The sequence below is a fragment of the Leptonychotes weddellii genome, chromosome 2 (assembly GCF_054177405.1).
Source record: "Leptonychotes weddellii isolate Sample4059 chromosome 2, ASM5417740v2, whole genome shotgun sequence".
NCBI classification, from domain to species: Eukaryota; Metazoa; Chordata; class Mammalia; order Carnivora; family Phocidae; genus Leptonychotes; species Leptonychotes weddellii.
The window spans coordinates 130,604,047-130,626,064 of record NC_138370.1 but is presented as its reverse complement, the minus strand read 5'-3'; the positions used below and the strand labels follow the sequence as shown (position 1 = coordinate 130,626,064).

The following is a 22,018-nucleotide window of genomic DNA, read 5'->3' as shown; positions in this document are numbered from 1 at the left end:
AGTCTTCAGAGCAATCATCATTATCCCTCCCATCTAGAGAAAGATTCACTTCAAAGGATTCTTGGCTCAGAAGAATACAATATTAACCCACTGATATTTCTGATATATTTGCTAGAATTTTTAGAATAAATAAAAATACGCTCAAAAGGGATAGTTCATTAAATATACTAACTAGTTACTGGTTAGAATTAAATACACTAACCAAACATTAACCGAACTATACTTAAAAAGCCATTCATCATTACATTCTAAACTTTCTCCCTTAACAAGTTTATTTTTAAATACCATTCTATTCACATGGTAGATGTTACCCATTTTCCTTGCAATATTAAGAATTCCTACCAAAATCCAACTGCACTGAGAGCAAGTCTCCCACTCAGGAGCCTGGGAATGCAGAGACAGGGGGAAGTAGCAGGAAAGGTGGGCCAGAAGCAAACCACTGAGAGCTTTGTACTTAGGCTCAGGGAATTTAGATTTTAGCATGAGGTCAATGGAGAGCTGCTAAAGGATTTACCCAGGGAGTAAACAGGGGCTGCTTCAGGAACTGAAGTAAAGTCAAGTATTTTTCTTCTGGTATTTCCATTTACAATAAATACTAGACAGTACTCACTAACGTAGAAAATTAGCCCTTGTTAAATAAGAGTGCCAACCCAGACTATTTTTTTAACACATGTAATATATAACTCATATAATGTTTATTATGTGTCAGAACTTTAAACACTTTATTGATGTGTTTTTACAATATTAATTTTTGCAGTATTTGTATTAATATTTCCATTTTACAAACAAGAAAGCATAGGGCCAGGGAGGTTTTCTAGTTTTGCCTAAGTCACCCAGCTCTAAGTGGTTCAGCCAGGCTCCAGAGACTGTACTCTGTCAATTCTGTTATACCACCTTCTGAAGTGGAGCCCTGGTTCTGCAGTTATAAGACTTTTGCTTTACAACTAGTTCTGATATTTTAATAAATCAAACTTTCTTGTCTTGATTCCTTTGTATATGACAGTGATTTCTCTAATGTACAGGCTTTTTTATGAGATTCTCATGAAATAATATAGGTTAGAACATTTAGTAAACTATAGAGTAATAATATAAACTATATAAAAGTGATTATAAAATATTGAATACAACTCTGTATATAAAAAGGAAAAAAACAGCACCCAAGAGGTTGGCTTGGATAAAAGACAAAGGTAAATATACTTTTCACTGAAGCTTTCAGTCCCCTCACCTGTTACAAGTAGTAGTACTGCCTAAAAATATATAATACCATGACTTAAGGCGAAACTGTATTTTTAAAACTGCCCTCTATTCCCAAGAGAGCAAGGGGTAATGATCAGCAATAGATAACACTTTGTGAGGGAAGGTTTTTTTATTTCTTTCTTTTTTAGTATACCTTTTTTCCAGTTTTATTGAGAAATAATTGACATACGTCACTATACAGACACACCTCATTTTATTGCACTTTATTGTGCATTGCAGATATTACATATTTCACAGATCGAAGGTTTGTGGCAACCCTGCATCAAGCAAGTCTATCGGTGACATTCTGTCAACAGCATTTGCTCACTTTCTGTCTTTGTGTCACATTTTGGTAATTCTTGCAATATCTCAAACTTTTTCATTATTATATTTGATCTGTGAGCAGTGATCTTTGATGTTACTACTGTAATTATTTTGCAATGCCACAAACCACACCCACGTAAGATGGCAAACTTAATTGATAAATATTGTGTGTGTTCTGACTGCTCCACCGATTAACAACACACCCCCTCTGTCCCTCTCTTCTGGCCTCCCTATTCCTTGAGACGTAACAATACTGAAATTAGGCAAATTAATAACCCTACAGAGGTCTCTAAGTGTTCAAGTGAAAGGAAGAGTTGTATATCTCTCTTTGTTTTTTCTTTAAATATTTTATTTATTTATTTTACAGAGACACTGAGAGACAGAGACAGAACATATGAGCAGGGGGAGGAGGCAGAGGGAGAGGGAGAAGCAGAGTCCCCACGGAGCAGGGAGCCCGATGTGGGACTCGATCCCAGGACCCTGGGATCATGACCTGAGCCAAAGGCTGATGCTTAACCAACTGAGCCACCCAGGCACCCCTATATCTCTCACTTTAAATCAAAAGCTAAAAATTATTAAGCTCAATGAGTAAGGCATGTCAAAAGTGGAGATAGGCCAAAATCTAGGCCTCTCATACAAAAGTGCTAGCTAAGTTGTGACTACAAAGGAAATGTCCTTGAAGGAAATAAAAAGTGCTATCCAGTGAAGACATGAATGATAAGAAAGCAAAACAGCCTTTTTACTGATATGAAGAAAAATTTTAGGTAGAAGGATAGAAGATTAAACCAGCCATAACAGTTCTTTAAATCAAAGTCTAATCCAGAGCAAGGTCATAACTCTCTTGTATTCTCTGAAGGCTGAGAGAGGTGAGGAAGCTGTAGAAGAAAAGCTGGAAGCTGGCAGAGATTGTTTCATGAGGTTTAAGCAAAGAAGCCATCTCCATAACATAAAAGTGCAAGGTAAAGCAGCAAGTGCTGATGCAGAAGCTGCAGCAAGTTATCCAGAAGATCTAGCTAAGTTAATCGGTAGAAGTGGCTATATTAAACAACAAATTTTCAGTGTAGACAAAACAGCCTTATATTGAAGAAGATGTCATCTAGGACTTTCATAGCTAGAGAGGACAAATCAATGCCTGGCTTGAAAGCTTCAAAGGCCAGGCTGACTTCCTTGTTATAGACTAAAGCAGCTGGTGACTATATGTTGGAGCCAATGCTCATTGGCCATTCCTTAAAATCCTAGGGCCCTTAAGAATTATGCTAAATCTACTCTGCTTGTGCTCTAGAAATTGGACAACAAAGCGTGGATGACAAATGCACATCTGTTTACAACACGGCTTACTGAATATTTTAAGTTCACTCTTGAGAAGAAAAAAAAAATTCTTTCAAAATATTATTGCTCATTGACAATGCATGATATCACCCAAGAGCCCTGATGGAAATGTCCAATGAAATTAATCTCATTTTCATGCCTAATAATAACACAACCCCCATTCTGCAGCCCATGGATCAAGGAATAATTTCAACTTTCAAGTCTTATTATTTAGGAAATACATTTCATAAGGCTGTAGAGACCATAGACAGTGATTCCTCTGATGGATTTGGGCAAAGTAAATTGAAAGCTTTCTGGAAAGGATTCACCATTCTAGATGTCATTAAGAACATCCATGATTCATTGGAAGAAGTCAAAATATCAACATTCACAGGAGTTTGGAGGAAGTTGATTGCAAACCTTCATGCACAACTTTGAGGAGTTAAAACTTCAGTGGGAAGTCACAGCAGATGTGGAAATAGCAAGAGAACTAGAATTAGAAGTAAAGCCTGAAGGTGTGACTGAATTGCTGCAATCTCATGATAAAACTTGAAGGAAGGAGGAGCTGCTTCTTTTTTTTTTTTTTTAAAGATTTTATTTATTTATTTGAGAGAGAGAGAATGAGAGACAGAGAGCATGAGAGGGAGGAGGGTCAGAGGGAGAAGCAGACTCCCTGCCGAGCAGGGAGCCCGACGCGGGACTCGATCCCAGGACTCCAGGATCATGACCTGAGCCGAAGGCAGTCGCTTAACCGACTGAGCCACCCAGGCGCCCCGGAGGAGCTGCTTCTTATGGTTGAGCAAAGAAAGAGGTTTCTTGGGATGGAATCTACTCCTGGTGAAGATGTTGTGTAGACTGTTGAAATGACAACAGAGGGTTTGGAATATTAAATAAACTTAGTTGATAAAGCAGCAGCAGGGCTTGAGAGGATTGGCTCTGATTTTGAAAGAAGTTCGACTGTGGATAAAATGCTATCAAACAGTATTGGGGCGCCTGGGTGGCTCAGTCGTTGTCTGCCTTTGGTTCAGGTCATGATCCCAGGATCCTGGGATCGAGCCCTGCATCGGGCTCCATGCTCCGCAGGAGGCCTGCTTCTCCCTCTCCCACTCCCCCTGCTTATGTTCCCTCTCTTGCTGTGTCTCTCTCTGTCAAATAAATAAATAAAATCTTTAAAAAATGCTATTAAACAGTATCACATGCAACAGAGAAATAATTTGTGAAAAGAAGAGTTCATTGATGTGGTAAACCTCACTGATTGCTTTATTTTAAGAAATTACCACAGTCATCCTGACCATCAACCACCGCCCTGATCAGTCAGCAGCTATCAATATTAGGCAAGACCCTTCACCTGAAAAAAGATTATAACTTGCTGAAAGCTCTGATGATAGTTAGCAATAAAGTATTTTTAATTAAGGTATGTACATTGTTTTTTATACATAATGCTATTGCACACTTAATGAACTACAGGATAGTATAAGCATAACTTTTGTATACACTGGGAAATTCCCAAAAATCATTTGACTTGCTTTATTGTGATATTTGCTTTATTGTGGTGGCCTGGAACCAAGCCTGCAAGATCTCTGAGGTATGCCTATCCTGACTGGTGAGCACTTATCACTGCCATTTTGTTAATTTCTGAGTGTTTTATAGATCCATTGTTCCTTGTTTCTCAACCATTTGTGTGTGTGTTTTGATGTCTTTTGTATCAGCATGCTTTGACTTCATCATCATGTTCTTTTGGGTAATTACCACAGGATATTCCCTTGAGGTTACCATGAGGTTTATATAAACTATTTCAAGGTTAGAACAACATATTTTAAACTGATAACAACTTCAATATAATTCCTAAACTTTATACTTTTACTTCTCCTCCCCTCACATTTCAGATTATTGCTGCTATAATTTACATGTTTTTTTTTTAATTGTGTAACTAATAACAGACTACAGGTTATGGTTATTTACATTTCTTAAAATAAACTTTTAAAGTTGTAGGTGAATTATGCACCATTATTACCATATTGCAGAATCTAACTATGACTATATATTTACCATTACCAGTGAAATTTACACAACTTATTTGTGTTTTTACATTGTTGATTAGCATTATTTTACTTCCACTCACATAATTCCCTTTAGCATTTCTGGTAAGGCAAGTCTGGCGGTAATAAACTCCCTCAGCTTTTGTTTGTTTGAGAAAGTCTTTATCAATCCTTTGTTTCTGAAGGACAGGTTCCTCAGGTATATAATTCTTGATTGACAGTTATTTTCTTTCAAATTTTGAATCTGTTATCTCTCCTGACCTGAAAAGTTTCTGTTGAGAAGTCTGGTGAAGGTCTTATGGAGGTTTTCTTGTATGAAACTTCTCTCTTTTCTCCTGCTACTCTTAAAATTATTTCCTAGTCTTTGAAAATTTAATTATAATGTGTTTCAGTGTAACCTTATTTGGCTTCAACCTATTTGGAGTCTTTTGGGACTCATGAACCTGGGTATCTATTTCTCTCTAAAACTTCAGAAAGTTTTCATACATTATCACTTATATATTCTGTCCCTTTTTGTCTTCTCCTTCTGGAATTCCCATAATGTGAATATTGTTTCTTTTCATTGTATCCCATAATTCTTGTAGAATTTCATCTTTCTTTCTCTCTTTCTCTCTTTTCTTTCTTTCTTTCTCTCTTTCTCTCTTTTCTTTCTTTCTTTCTTTCTTTCTTTCTTTCTTTCTTTCTTTCTTTCTTCTTTCTTTCCTTCTATCTTCTTTCTTTCTTTCTTCCTTTTTTCTCCTCTGACTGAGTGATTTCCAATGTCCTATCCTCCAGGTTGCTAATTCCTTCTTCTGCATGGTTGAGTCTGCTTTTGAGAATTTCTACTGAATTCTGCAGTACAGTTATTGTATTTTTCAATTCTAGAAATTCTGTGTGTTTTTTATTTCTATTTCCTTGTCAAACTTCTTGTTTTGTTCATGCATTGTTTTCCTAATTTCATTTAATTGTGTTTCCTTATAGTTCACTAAACCTCCTTAAAAGGATTACTCTGATTTATTTGTCTGACAGTTCATAGATCTCCATTTCTTCAGGGGCAGTTATTGAAGCTTTATTAGATGTCTTTGGTGGTGTCATATTTATCTGATTTTTTTTTTTTTTTTATGATCCTGGACTCTTTACATTGGTATCTGCACATTTGAGTAATGGGGCACCTCTTCCAGACTTTAGAGGTTTGCTCTGACAGATGCAGTTCTTCACCAGTCAGCTCAGTTGGAATTTTTGGGTGTGTCTGCTGGTAATGTCCTTGGACAGGTAAAGCCTCCTATCATGGTGTATTTTGGGAAAGGCAACTGTTTGAACTGTGAGGATAAGGATGAGGGTTGTACTGTTGGCTGATAACAGTTGGATAGGATTGCTGGCTTTGTTTTCCACATAAGTGAGGCTTTTGGATGGGCTCCACAGTTGCCTGGATCTCTGGTCAGGCTTACTAGATGGTCGGGACTGGGTACAATATTTAGTAGTAGATAGGACTATGAATTTGCTTCCTTAACCTGGCAGGACAGGACCCAGGGATGTATAGCTTGTTGTTTTCATACTTGAATCAGGTATGACTGTGTACTGAATTCCTTGGTCAAATAAGGCCACTGGTTTTGCTTCATAGATGGGGAAAGATGCAGGCTGTATTCCTTGTTCAAGGAATGGATGGACTATACAGTTTCCTGTGGCTATTGGATGGACTATACAGTTTCCTGTGTGTTTCAGTTCGGTTCCCTTGGACAGGTTGAAGGGTGTATTCAGCACTGAACAGAAACACAAATTAGAGTCCCTGTTGGCGTGCAGTGGAAGAAACATCTCTAAAGTCAGTAAAGCTCTTTGTTTGTCATCTTAACTCAAGCTGACCCACATCCAAAGTATCTAAACTGAACAGAGCCACTGGCTTTGCTCTGCAAACTACTGGGTTTGCCTGCCAGCCTCTCAGTGTGAGCTCTGCTGGGCCACACAGCTTCCCAGAAGTTGTTGCTAGCCCTTTTGACCAGATGGGACTGTAAGACACTCTCCACAGAAGGTGGGGCTGTGATTCAGCTCCCCGAATGGGTATGGGCAAACTGGGCTCCAGAACTGACAAAACTCCTCCTTTGAGGATCCATCGGGAAGATCAGCACCCTACCCTGTTTCCTAGTCAAAGTAAGCCTCTGACTTGGTTCTGCAGATGAGCAAAACCACTGATTAGGATTACTACTTGGGCACTACAGATATGAACTTCATCTGTCATGATCCATGGGCTGGTTGTTGCAATCCCCTCTCCCTTTCTCCATGGCAGTGTAAGATTCCCCGTGGCTGAACCCCACAGATTCTCCTGCAATTTCCATGGTGTGAGATCAGAGCAGGAGTTCTTACAAAGTGACTCACAATTCTGGGGGAGTCTTGTCCCCTCTGGGTTGTCTTTTCCCATTGGAAGAACCAGAGTTCAGGGAAGACCTCTCTGCATTGTGCTGCACTGCCCTGGAGACGGGCAATGTGGTCAAGGTGTAGCTTCTTCTTTAACCCTTCTAGTACAGTCTGTCTTGGTCTCTGTGGTGTGTAGAGGTGCTTCAACTTCAAGCAATGTTCTAGGATTCTCTTAGTGGTGTCTTGTTTTTGAATAGTTGTTCTTCTTGTGAGCGAGGCAGAAGTCAGGAACAATATATGTCACCATCTTAGAGCCATCATTCCTCCAAGAGAATTAAAATTAAATGGATTTCAGGTATAAAACCTGAGTCTAGAGTTTAGCCTGAACTAGGGATTGAGAACTGGGTTGCTTATATACTAAAATAACAGAAAACAATTTAAAAAGTAAAGAATACCTGCCCTGAAATGGAGGCAATGTGTGGGAAGAGATCCTGCCTTGTGCTAGCGGGGTTCTGGACAATGGAAAGGGGAGACGTCAACATGGGGTGTATCAGAGTATAAGAGCCTTATGAAGAGCAGCTGATCAAGTATTTATTGAGAGGGGGAAAAAAAAGGAGGGAGCTGCAAGTAAACTGCACAGAAAATATCCCCTGGACTGTACATGTAGTTTTGTATGCACTTTTATTATACTTCCCACTGTCAGTGAATGAGCCATTACTTAGATGATGAGGGCCAGAGTCACTGTAGATGTCTGGAGGACTTTAGTCAACAGTGTCTCCTGGTCTAGAAGAGTTGTTAAGAGCAGTGCTGGAGTTAGACTACCTGTGTTTGAATGCAGATTTCTATCACTTTCAGATTTGCAACTGTGGGTAAGTTACTTAACCATTCCCTGCTCACTTTCCTCATGTGTAAAATGAAAATATAATTATTATTATTATTTATTACTATTATTACTATTATTATTATATAATTTCCTAAGCTTGTTTTGAGGAAAAGAAATCACTATATATGTAAACTACTTAGTACAAATGTCTGGCACACTGTAGGTCAATAATCAATGTTAGCTATAATTACGGTATACAGGTATGTGTACTCATTAAGTATGCAAATAGAGTCAAACATTTCATAAGCAGTTCTAAATACAGTACATTCTAAACTTCCTTACATCTGGTTATGTTCACTTATATAAAAAGGATAAGCCTTCACAGAATTATATTAAAACTTTTCTGAAAATATAAAAAAAAGTTATGCTTCCTAGTACTATTTCAAATTCTGAATATAGTTGAACAGACAAGAAAATTGTATATTTCGACTAAAAGAGTAATGTCAAATTATGATGTCAGACATCTTTTTTAGGAAACTTCTAAGAATTTAATTCTTCCAACTATCCACTGGGTAATTTCAATGACTATCTAGCTATCTATCCACCTATCTATCTGTCAATCAGGTAAAACTGACAACATAATGTGCGAGGACTAAATATCTAAAATATTTGAAGATATCTCTTGATATGTTTTGTGGCTAATAAGAAACATGTGACCTCTAACTGGGGAATAATGAGGTAAAATGCAACATTTTCCACCCATGATCCTTATACTGATGGTTTTCTATTTCCTAATCAAATCCCAGTATTCAATAGCAAATAATGAGGAAGCCAGCAGAAAATTCAGACCTCATGTCATTGATTTTTATCTTGGATAGCTCTATGGAAAATTTGCACATGCAATTCTTTTTTTTTAGATTGTTCTCCTGACCCAGTTTTCCTTTAATCATCCAGTGTAAGGGAGATGATGACCTGTGATTGTGAAATCTTCTCTCAAATAGCCTGTATTTAGTAGTGGGGAAAATACGGGGACTTACATCTCTTGTATACCTGTTTTGCTCTAGGAATTTCATTAGGCAACGTATATATATTCTTATTTTATTTTCACAACAACCCTATGAGTGTATGTTAACACTTCATTTTAACTATGTGGAATCTGAGGTAGATGGTTCAAGACCATACCACTAATATATGATAGAGCTCATTTCATGGTCTTTACATCTCCCCATTCTGCACTACCCAGTACGAAGCACAATTATTGTGAAGCTGATTAAAATTAAGCTACAGGGCATTCAAGGAGGGAGTCTTGTCAAGGACATGGGCCACTTCCATGCTATTAAGACATTAGTGAAATATTCACTAAAGCCATATTCAGTTAGATCTGCAAAGGTAATATATTTTTATATTACTTTTCTTAAGGAAGTTTCCTCTCATAATATAAGTTTTAAAACAAAACTGCTGCACACGGTGCTTTCCTGTTTCCTGATCCTTACCCAGCAAGTGAGGTGTGCACATGCATGGACTCTGCAGAGTGTTAATCAGGCACACTCCCAGAACTTTCATTTGTGAAGTGTTCTACCAATTAGAAAGTTGTTTCATTTTGTTTGTTCTCCACAACAATTATGTAAAGTAGGCAGTACCAAATTACAAATAAATGAACTGAGGTAAAAAAAAAAAACCAAAACAACAACTAAATGAGTGTCCACAGAACTTAGGGTTGGTAAGCAATGGAGATGAGCCAAAAACAAAACAAAAACAAAAACAAATAAGCAAACAACAAAAAAAAGAGACAAGCCTAGTTTGTTTTTGAATTTCAAAGTTAGAGTTTCTGGTTTTGCTTATTTTTCCATAATTCTATAACATTTAATCATTTTTCGACTTTTGTTTCATAAGCTTGAATCAAAAACCAGTGACTCCAATTCTGTAAGATTAAGAGGTTCTATTGTTAATGTTTCTCCCTACCTCTCCAGAGAAATCAAATATGATGGTCTGAAACTGGACATGGTTCAAATCCTTCAGACATAGCAGTTTCCAAGTATTTTCTGCTTTTCTGAGAAGGCTAGCTGCACCCCCTTGTAAAAGACTCATTACACTGCCCAGGGTAAAACTCTTGAAGGAGAAGACATTCCACTGCTATCTTCCACAAAACCAGGTGTCCAGCCTCATCTGTTCAGCTAGCACATAAGGCAAGAGAGGACTCTGGGTGAAAGCCAAAATTTGGCTCACAGAGCAAGTTCCTGCTGAGGACTGCTGGGCTGAACCAGGGCCAGCCGGATCTACCTGCTGAGTTTGTCTTTCCACAGAAAAGACATTAACAAGCATCCTGGAACAGGAAGGTACAGCCAGTGTAAAGAAAGTGAGCTATCTCATAAGAAACATAAAACTTACATAAAAAACTTAAATCCTTGTGTTTCTGATTTATGAATTAAGTAAACAATGTATGACTTAGTATGACACAATATGCTCTTTACTTTTAGAGACTGGGTCCCATGATTTATTTAACAGAAGACTATTACTTCTCACCCAGTTTGACATCATGACTTCCTTGGGGGTGTTGGAACATAGCAGGCATGGGCTCTTATCCTCTTATCTTGCTTTGACTTTGTATGAATGGAGTGTCTTATAGGAAAGGTGGGAGGAAAGAGGGTTGGAAAGAGAGAGAAAGGAAGGAAGTGAAGGAGGAAAGGAGGGATTGAAGGAAGGAGGGGGACAGGGGAAGGGAGACATGGCAGATAAAAATAAGAGTGTGACATTATTACAAGAGACAAAAAAGACACCACCCATTTCTGAGTAAAAGAACAGACTGTATTTTCTCTAAATCTTCCAATACTTAGCCCGAAACATGTTTCCAAGTAGGAACATTTTCTCACAAAGCATATGCAAAATATTTCAACCCTCAGGTTTTGGCTCTTTGATTTTTTTTTTTTTTTTTACCAGAATCATTTACTTTAACAGAGCTATGGGCCCAGTTTAGTTAGAACTGAAGACATGTGTAATGGATGCAGAGATGGCCTGGGCAATAGTCCAGCAACTAAAACAGAATTAGAATCATCACAGACACTTTAATCCCAATTATTTAATCTGCGGGGTGTCTAACACCACAAGTATTTGGCATGACTCAACAAAACAGTAGAAGAAGTAGAAACAGAAGAAGAAAAAAACCTAAACTGATGAAATAAAATGAACTAAAGAGGTTTTTTTTTCATTAGACTATGATTTTTATCCTCAGAGCAAAAGTGAAACAAATATAAAATTAGAATATGTGTGTGGGGGGAGGGGGTAATAGTATTTTAAAAAATAATATAAAAAAATAAAATGCAAGTACTTTTATTAATATCAAATCATATCAAAATCATAGTGATACCACCTTGACACCTCTCCCCACTCTTTGTTTCAGCCTCACTGTGACCTTTCTACACACATTTAGGGGTGTACATGACCATGTACACCTGGACCATCATCTGGCCAAATTACTGCACTCTGCTTAATAAATGTACCATGATTAAAGCCATGAACACATGAGGAAAGAATGCATGACCTAGGGTTGATTTTTGACCTCACAATTTTGTATGCTCTTCAGTAGTATATGAAACAATTTAAATATTAATAAAGTAACACATAAACTGATCAGAGACAAAAGGCTGTGGTTCCTATAGGGAAAGAAGAACTAGAATAAACCCTAATTACAAACAGAAGCTACCAGGTTTTCCTTAACTGAAATACATTGTAAATGGTATTCTAAAGACAAAGCTCACACACGTTTTTAAAAAGGATTTTCCAGCAATTTCTAAATAGTAGAAATGATTCCTTAGGGTTTCTTTAAATCACTAAAAATTTAAAAAAAGGCATTTAAAAATTTTACTAACACTAAATGACAATTAATAAATGTCATCATGCTAAACCACAGAGTTTTCAAAAACTCCAAGTGGTACACCTACTACATAAGTTTTATTTTATGTCTTTGTAACACCTGAGATTCTCATTAGAGATAGTTGAAAGATTTAAGCTTTTACAAAACAAAACAAAAAAATAACAAGACCATAAATTACTACACATTTCACTAGACACAATTCAAATTCTTATGTACCTTACAGTGCTTTTCCCTTTTATATATTTATTTACTTTTCGCTTTTACTAACAGATTATATTAAGTAAGAATTTTTTAAGATGGTAATGAAAGAAGCTAAAAGGGAATTTGAAAGTCTTTATTTCTCATGAAATTCACTGATTAGAATTACATTTTAAATCATTTCATTGTTTTCTATTGTTATTGTAATATAAATTTTAAATTAGAGCAACCTCTTGATTTTATGTGATCAGAATAAATGGAATGAATAAATCCTGTATCTGTGAAATTTATAGTGTCAGAAAGTGAAAATTCCAATCACCTTTCAATACTCAAGAATATTGTGCCACTATCTATGTGTACCTTGATTTATAAACAACTATTTCATAGCACAATTTGTGGCATTACTGATCCTACTATTTTTGTGGAAAGTTCTTCATTATGACACCTTGTATATGTTAATAATGTATTATCAAAAATGAACTGTTCTCTAAAATTTGAATTTAAAATTTTAAACATTTTTTTCTTCAGTAAAATAAATTTTTTGTCTTCTTCAAATACTTTAAAATCTATTTCATTAACTCTGAATAAAGAAATGTCTGGGCAGTCAGAAACTAAAAAGAGAAAAGTAAATATATGATAAAGGGAGACTTTTCTAAATACTCATGCTAATTGTTTTGGAAGTTCAAACCAAATACTTAAGGGTGAATCATTTAGTTTTTAATTTAGACATTTTTAATGGAACCAATAAAAGATTTTCACAGTGAATAACTTTCAAATCTTCCAGTTTTCTAATCACTATATAATGCTTTAAAAATTATGAGTAGATCAGAGATTCTCTCATCTTTATCAAATACCTCTTACTGAATAAAACTATTGTTTTGTTACTTTAAAAATATATATTATTAAGCTTCTTAAAAACTAAGGAACATTTTAATCTGTATTTACGAAGCCTTTAGAGCTCATTTTATTTTTTATATTTTACCACCTTGTCTGGGATAAAACATAAGATAAAATTTTTAATGTGAATTAAAAATACCAGTAAGTGTGCTTATGTATACAGTAGACTAGGATAACTCCTTTGAAGAAATCACTACCTAACGAACTGAGTATATAAATTTTGATAAAATAACAAAATATGTATTTACCCAGTAGAGCTACCAGTAGGAGCTATTCTGCTCTACAGATAAATACATACTCACCAGAGATATTAGAACTGCAAGAATCATTCTGAGTCTCTAAGGTGATAATTTATATTTTTTGCTTGCATATTGCTTTTATAGTAAAAATTTACTATTTCTGAAAGGGAAAAATGGACCAATACTGCAATCAATTTTTAATGGCTTATAATAAGCAAGGCTGCATATTCAAACTTCAGTTAATATTGATGCTTTATGAAAACAATTGTAAAACTATTTTAAAATGGTCAAGAATGCATAAATTGTGTTTGAATAATTAGGTACCTCTGCTAATTTAAATTCAAACTACTCATTAGTAAAATGAAATATATCTGGTAATTTAAATGTAAAAAATGAAGTATAAAGAGTTATCAATACTTTCTATAGTAGTTACGTCTTTAAGATATTAGCAGCACATTTTTTTTAAAAAAGAACATTGACTCATATAAGTAAAAATAGCTATAGTTAGTTATTATAATAATGTACCTCATAGTCTATTTTTATAGTCAAACATAGAAAGGTTTCTTCCAAATAAATGAGAAATTAATTAGTCATTCAAGCAAATACATAAGAAAGCACTCCAAACAAAGGAGATTCAAGTGGTCAAGTTAGTCAATCAGCAAAAATGTAGTGAAAATAAGAAAAGCACAGTCATTTTTGCAACAGTAGCAATACTGAATAAAGTCTAATATTTAATTAAATAGTTTGGGGATGTTTGTCTATAAATAGCTGTATCATCTAATATTGACATTTTATGTAGAAATATTCTAAATGGTTATAATTCGTAGAGTATTAATTATATAAATAATGGTAAGTACAGTAATGCATTTCTAAGTATAAAAAATAAACCCTTTTAATCCTATGTGGATTGAAATAAAGAGTTAATAGTATTTACAACTGGTGATATTACAAAAAGAATATTTTCAATAAAAGGAGAAATTTTCATTGTAAATGCAGGAATTGTCCACCCTCTTCTCTGTCTTCTATGAGGAAATAAAATCTTCTTACCTGTCACCCTACACCCAAGATTTTTGTCTACCCCCAAAAAAAAAAGCTTAAAATTAAAGGGTCAATCCTTTACCCCCTTCCATGGTTTATAAAGCAAAAAGCCAAAACTCTTCATGGCCTCTTCTCCTTCCAACCACCTAAGATTCAAATAAGGGTGATTGCTCTCTTTTTTTGTTCAGTAGTGTCCTGGTGAGGGAATGATTTTACTGTCCTTTTCCTGTGGGGTCCTGCCGGTTTATCTAAAAGGAAATGAATTATAACAGGATGACAAGGCCACAAAACAAAGCCATTTAGTTTTACAAATCTATTATGTCCTCCAATCTGTTTTATGGGTCTGGTCCTATTATAAACTAAGAAAAACCCTAAAACAAACTCTTTTTTCCTTTCTTTCCATTGAAAACATCTACAATTTTATGACTGTTTAACACTTTAGCCTAAATTTTTTTCCGCTCTGTGTGTGTGTGTGTATGTGTGTGTTTTTCCCCCAAGAGTCCTTCCACCCCACCTTCTCAAACATATAAAACATTCAGAGACAAGAAACTGGACTTTTCAAATACAAACTGCTGACAACTGTCAGAAGCACTTTACTGGGACATTACTGACTGTAGCTTCAATGAATTAAGCTTGATTCACTGCGGGTGAATCATTTTCAATGCAGAGCTGTTCAGCAGTAATTGGCCAAGAATCCCTGCTGCGAAAAGCACTTGTCAAATAATGCTTGTTTACAAATATATCTCCAGACAGCAAAAAGTGGCAGTTACTGAATAAGTTCAGGGCCACCTCCAATATTCATAACAGTGGACATGCTCTCTTTACTTATTAAATCTATTAACATTTTCACTTGTTGATATACTTGCTAATGTTTGTCCTGCTTGATTAATCTGAGATAAGTTGCTAAATATGCCTCTGAATTATTTTATAATAGAAGTGTTTTGTATTAGACTGTAGTTCAAAGGTTTCTTCCACATGTAATTTATGCCTAAGGTATGTAAAAAGACAACTAAAGATATATTTATCTTATCTTAGAATTGAATCTAAAGAGTACATTTTCCTCTTATTGTCTTTTATCCAACATATCCTAACATTCATTCCATCTCAATTTAAGATTCTAGATATATATCTGGCTTTTCCTGTTCAGTTCTGCTTATTTATGTCTACAAAAGTTAAATTTTAAAAATGACTAGAATACAAATTATGAATGTAAAGTCACATTTATGTCTATCTGCCTTGAATTTTTTCCTCACATAATGGGAGCATTCATATTCTATATATATATATGCACACACATACACTATAGTCTGTGAAATCACTAAGTATCTATAGGTTGCAGAAGGCAAAATATATGAGAGCAAGTTATTAATGGATGCAGTGCATACATCGAATCTTTCTGCCCCTGATCTTCCAAAGAACTTCCAGAAATAAACAATCAAAAACAAACTTAAAAACTCCAATTGGAATCTTTAAATAAACTCCTGTTATTAGTATCTTAATATATTATTGCTTGATTTATAATAACACACGGAGATACAAAAAGAAGAGGAGAGCAATGGTCTGGGATGATACTTATGGAAAGATGGAAAACTGCTGGGTAGAGATAGAATGAATGAGGTGAAGCATACATATTAAGACGATTTTATTTCCTACTGTGTTTAATAGTGATAGATCCCTGCAATCCTCACCTCCCTACAACCCAAGTTTTGATGTGTGTTCGAATAGCTGGCGTAGGGACAATACAACCTGTGGTTGTTACATCTGTGATATCAACCAGTCTACCTTCCAGAAGATTTGAGCTCTGCTTACATCACCTTAAGAGACCGGTGCTATTTCCTAGCTTCCCTCCAATTCCCTCTGCCTCTTCCTCCTTGGCACAGTCTTGGCCCTTGTGCCCATTCAGCATCACCCTCCCTGAGATTTCATTTTTTCCCCTTCTCTAACCAAGAGCCTTTACTCCCTTTCATCTCTACATAAACCACTTCCCTCATCACACCTGGGGGAAAAAAAAATTGAAATATCATGGGAACAGGAAAGGATGAATGACACTACTATTACTGTTACTCTTTAAATCCAAACCAGGATGCCCTTCCGGTGGAATAAGACAGTTAATAAAAGGATTCCAAACCCTGTTATAATCCTCCGGACTTCTAACATAATAAATCTAACATGAGAGGTTAATAAAAGGACTACCACTTAAAACACTTTTTCAACTTCATCGGGAAGGGGAAAAGATGCAGATTGTTTGGGTTAAGCATGGGAGACTGCCAGAGCTAGATAACTAGATACAGTGAGCTACACAGAATCCTTAAATCAGATTTAAAACAATAAATGTAAGGATTAAAGAGAGAAGTTCATGGGGTGGGGCAGGGAGTTTCGATCTGCCCTGCTTTCACACGGTTCCTAGGGAGCTGGCAGTGCTCCTAAACCAGCTCAGCGCCTTCTCCTACAGCCACACAACCCGCGCAAGTCACGAGGACACACACGACCCCAAGGCTGCTGCTTCATCTTTCCGGTCCAGCGTCCCCTGCCCTAGGTGTGGAAGGGATTTTTTTTAAGGTTCTGTGCCTCACCCGTGGTTTGAGGAGCCTCAAATCGAAACCCCAGTATTCCAGCCAGGGGGCAGGGTCTTTGATGTTTGCGTGGTGGAGCTGACCGCTTCTCGCAGCCCAGATCTGGATCTGAGATGCTACACCTCCCACCCCCATTCTAAAGGAATGAGCCTTTGAGCTGTGACCCAGTGCGGTCGGGGTGTGAGAGGAGCAAGCGCGGCCGGAGCAGACCGAGGGCCGAGGGCGCCCAGGCGAACCGTGGCGGGCCCGGGGGCTGAGCACAGCTCCGGGAGCAGAGAGCGCCGCACAGGTGCTGTTCCCGCGGGCCGACTCTACTCGCCCAGCGGCAGGCGGAGACAGCCTTCAGGGTCCGGAGCGCAGGATTGGGGGTGGGGAGGAGGGTTGGGAACTCCAGGATCCGGTGCCGACGAGAGCGGGGCTCTTCCCTCACGCAAACACCGAGACACAAGCCCTGGTGGGTTTGAGCAGCAACTTCCTGGCAGCGAAACTCCACCCCCCTTCCGCCTCATCCCACCTTCCCGCCTTCTTCCACTTTCACCTCAGTGTGATTATGAGCCCCCAAAGTGAAGGGCACCCCACAGTGTGGGGCGCCTTCTGTCCTTCGCCATTCCCCTCCCTCGAGAAATAACAGCTCTTGCCACCCACCCCAGAATAGCAGCTGGCGATGCCCTAAATAACAGCTTCCAGAAGGCACTTCCCCCCCAAAATAAAAGCAGCCAGCCACCCTCACAATATTTCCCATCACCGGCCTCAAATAACGGTTTCTAAAAGCCCACCGCTCCCGAGCTCGTTGTCGCTGAGCTTCAGACAGTTCCCACTCCTTCAAGATCCAAATGTCACTTCCCCGCGCGCTTCAAGTGAGAACCAGCCGCACCCAACCTTCTGGCGCGGGTCTCAGACCTCTCTTTCCCCCCCGCTTGCAACTTCCCAGCCCCCCAACCAGCCTCGGTCCACACGCAGGTTTCTCGTCCAGCGCTCCGCACCTAATGTAAAACAATGCAACCAGACACAGCAAAGGGGAGCGAAAAGGCTGGCGAAAGCGGACAAATGTTAATTCGTGATGCGGGATGAGATTTCGTCCGTGGCAGCAGCGTCCAGAGCGCCCGCACCCGCACTTCCAGGCCCCGCCTCGCCCCTCCGCCCCAGGTCGCTGCGGTCCCCACCCCCAACACTACCTTCGTTGCTGGGGCTGGCCAGGAGGGTCCGAAGCGCGGCGCACAGAAGAAGGCACGTACAGAGGGGGGCCCTGCGAGGTGCGGCATAGCAGCCGGCCAGAGATGCAGGGGTGCTGGGGGTGTCGCCGTCGTCGCCGCCCGGGGGCCTCCGGCGTCCCGCACCCGGGGGCCCCGAGCCCCGCATCTTCTCCTAGCTGCCTCCGCCGCTGCTGTCCCGCGCGGCTCAGTCCACCGCCCCGGCCTCGGGGAGGGGGCGAGGGAGGCTCGCGGTTCCTCCGCGTTCCCCGTGGAGTCCCTTGGCTTCTGGCACGCGGCTCTTCCAAATGCGGGAACCGCGGATCCTCTGAGACGGCCGAAGTTTGCTTCCGGCTCCTGTCTCCCTTCTCTTCAGTGGGCTTAATTTAAATACTAGTTATGGCTGATAGTGCAGTTCTGGACTGGACTCAAGGGTGTCGAGAAGGTCCCGCGTCCTGTTTCTCTGTCTCTTAAGACTTTTAAGGATTGAGGTCTTTAAAATGCCCCTGAGGGGAAAATAAAGGTTCCTTTTCAGTCTTCAGGGCTGAAATGATGAAGGTAAGGGAGACAAGTCATCTTAAGTCAAGAAAAATGCTCAATAAAAAGAGGAGAACAAGACAGGGTGGTTAAGGATAAAGGAAAGGAGTTGAGAAAATACAGGGTGGAGAAAACACGAGAGCGGCGAGCAAAGGAAAAGATCCAGAGAGTTCAGAGACTGGCAGAAGGAAATAGCTGCTGGCTGAGTGCTGACGAGGGGAGGTACTGGCGGCTGCAGGCGGCCAGGAGCGCGGAGCCCAGCGGCGGTAGCCCGGAGCTGCTGCGGTTCCCGCTGCTCCGGGAGGAGGTGGTGTGCGCGCGGCTGGGAGGACGAGGTTGAAACTGCACAGCCACGGCGCCCTCCTGCTGTGTCTGGAGCTCCGTCGTCTCCTCTGCCTCCCGGCTCTGCACCTCCCACCGTCCTCCCTCCTCCTCTTCCCAGCTCCCCCGCCCTCTGCTGCTCGCAGCTTCGCCAGTGAGAATCTACAGTAAGTGTGAGTTGCTTAGACGAAGTCACACACTCGCGGAGGGAAGTAATCTGAAGGCTGCCGTGGTGAGTGTTGCCTAGCGGTCTCCGGGAAAGGCGCGTCTTCCTCCCCGGATAACTAGGGCGAAGAATTCTCTTGACGGTGCCTGCGAACACCGGGGCTCCCGGGAGGCGGAAGGGAAATCAGCCTTAGGCTCAGCCGGCAGCCTTTGGAGAAGCGGGTCCTTTGGTTTGGCATGTTGCCTGCTGCCCATCACAGGCTTGTGGCATCAACAACCTTGTCGTCACATAGCCACGCATTCGCAGGCTGTGCTGGTCCGTGGCTAGTTTCTTAAACACCCATATCGCTCATTGCTGCTCACCCTTTCTATTCTTCCAATACTTTGGCAGCTGGGATGGGATAATTAGGCAACATTTCCTTCAGAAGTAAATTGTAGAATTTCTGAATATAGACACCGTGACTATAATTGAAATTTCAGAGAGTCAAAGAATTTGACTTACTGAGGTTTGTAGTGTGCCAGGTACTTTACGATGTGATAATTTAATTCATTAGTTTCATTGACAGAATGTGTTAGAACTTTAGAAATTATAAGATAAGTAGCTATATGCAATTAATTCCACTGCAATTAGCATGAGTCAAATAATTTCAGGGTTTAAAAAATATTTTAATTTCGTGTTTTCTACTGCACTGAATTACAAATTAATTACAAAAAAACTGTTTAAAACAATTGACTTTCTGTGCTCCACCTCTATTATGTATTCTCTTGCTTTATTATTTTTTCTTTAATTTTCTCATTCATTCTTTTAAAGAGATGCTTCTGAAGGGCAATTGTAGTAAAAACTACAAATAAAGCATGTACGAAAAGTGTGAGTTTAGAAGAAAGGTATCTTGTTTAATTTGTTGTATAGTAACTACTGGGAAGATTGGGTTTGCATTCACCCCTAATGAAGGGGAGTCTGCTCACTAGCTTTGACATCTAGAGCCCTGTTTGTTTTCACAATAAAATTCTCATCATCTTTAGCTGATGACATTTGTTTTCTGTTTAAATATTTGCAATAAAGATGAAAGAATAAAGAAGCGGTGATGCGATTTTATAAAGAGGTGGAAGCAAATCTTTGATTTTTTTTTTCCCCAAAATGTTTTGGCACCAGAAATCTAAAAGCAGCTTCTTTCTATTATAATGTGCTCCAAACGCATGAAGCAAATTTAAAGAAATGGCAGTGAATCAGCCTTTCAGTTTGGCAAAAATCCTGATGCAAAGTTGAATTTATATTTCTATTTGAAGACCATTCAAAATGTAAACTCCTCCCTCCAAATTATAGTTGAATTACTTAAAAATATTTGAAAAGAATATCAACTAAGTTATCTTAAGCCTAGGGATACGTAATAATGCTGCTATAGAACATAGGCAGTTTAATGGGACTTAGAGCTTGTTATATTACTTCTATAGGTCTCAGTATCCTCATCAATAAAATGATTTGGAGAAAATGATCTTCAAGTTCCCTTTCCTTCCATACCCTTTGCATTTCTATGTTACTACCCTGTTCACCTATCTCCAATTATTTACTATTGACTACAAAATTATTCAATTTCTTCAGCCTAATGTTGAAAGTATTCTACTACAAAGATCTTAAATAAATTTTCTATTTTACTTTACCTTAAAATTTGAAATTCAGTGTTCCCTAAATTGCCTCATACCTCTTTGTTTTTATGCCTGTCACTCTATCCCACAGAAGATTCACCCCCTAAAAATATTTAACACTTTCCCTCCCACACACACTCACACATACACATCTCTCATCTAAAATCCTACCCAGTGTCCAAAGAGTATAAGCATTCAAGACTGATCTTTTCACAAAAAGAAGTTACTTGATTCTCCTTCTCCAAGTATCCATAGCTTATGATTTATGTCAATCAACACAATGGCAATATTTTCTGAATGAAAAACTGGAACAAATTATCTAACAACTATAAGTGTATATACTGGGATGAAAGAAATTTAAACTGGGCATGTCAAAGAAAACTTGGGACACTATTCACTATGGTGGGTAATTATCTCCTACCCAAGATATTTAACTCCTCCTTAAGTGATTAAGACTACAGAAAGCCAACTCCTTAATTTTCTTCACCTTAAATAGCAGCCATTTTTCTCATGGTTATTTAATAACATTTGTCATATGTCCTTGAAAGAAAGAACAGCTGTAAAATGGAGCCCCAGATACAGCAATGAAAGAGTTAATCAAGTCAATGATGATGGCTTGATTTCTGCCTCAATCTCACAAGAGATCTTATATCTGGTCTTGTGTTGCTTTCTTGGAATGTCAATACTCTCTTAGCATACTGACATTGGACCACAGTATTGCATGAAAACTAGATTTGTCTTTTTCCTTCATACTTACTGCCTTACACTGGAAAAGACTAAAACATCAGTAAGGGCTTGGAAGTCCTATTGTTTGCATTTCTCTTGCTTGGGATAACTGCTATGGCCTCAAAAGGTGAAAGTGGCTGATGTCTCCCTAGATTTCACCTTGGATTTGGCTTTTTACTAAGCTTTCATAGAGAAAAGAAATTCAGAATCACCTTGATAAGACACCTTGAAAGGTTAATACCCTATAAAAGTTATTATAGTTAAGTTCAATGTATTAATAATCCTGAATATCTTCACTGAATTCAAAGCAGAACAACAAAAGCAATTATACTAAGCAGAATTGCTAGTAATTACTGAAAATTTGCTATGTGTGAAGCATTATATGATGTTTTACATTAATTATTTTGCTTAATGCTGACATTTCAACCACATTGTTGGTATAATTATTAGCCCCATGTTAGTGATGAGAAGACTGAGGAAGTGAGGTTAGGCAACCTGAGTAGACCCACAGTCTCACAGCTAGTAAGACATGGCAATTTTAACCCATGGCTCTCACTCTGT

The 22,018-nt window shown here is 38.6% G+C and overlaps 1 protein-coding gene across 10 annotated transcripts in view; it reads right to left on the bottom strand.

Moving 5' to 3' along the window:
• The window catches only part of EPHA5 (EPH receptor A5), a 343,064-nt gene extending 324,274 nt beyond the window's left edge, over window positions 1-18,790 (bottom strand). For all 10 annotated transcript variants that reach the window (XM_006727005.3, XM_006727007.3, XM_006727006.3 and 7 more), the window contains exon 1: window positions 18,050-18,790. In XM_006727005.3, coding sequence (XP_006727068.2) covers window positions 18,050-18,233 — 184 coding nt within the window. In that variant the 5' untranslated portion in view covers window positions 18,234-18,790. The remainder of the gene's footprint in view (window positions 1-18,049) is intronic.
• Window positions 18,791-22,018: the final 3,228 nt, after the last annotated feature.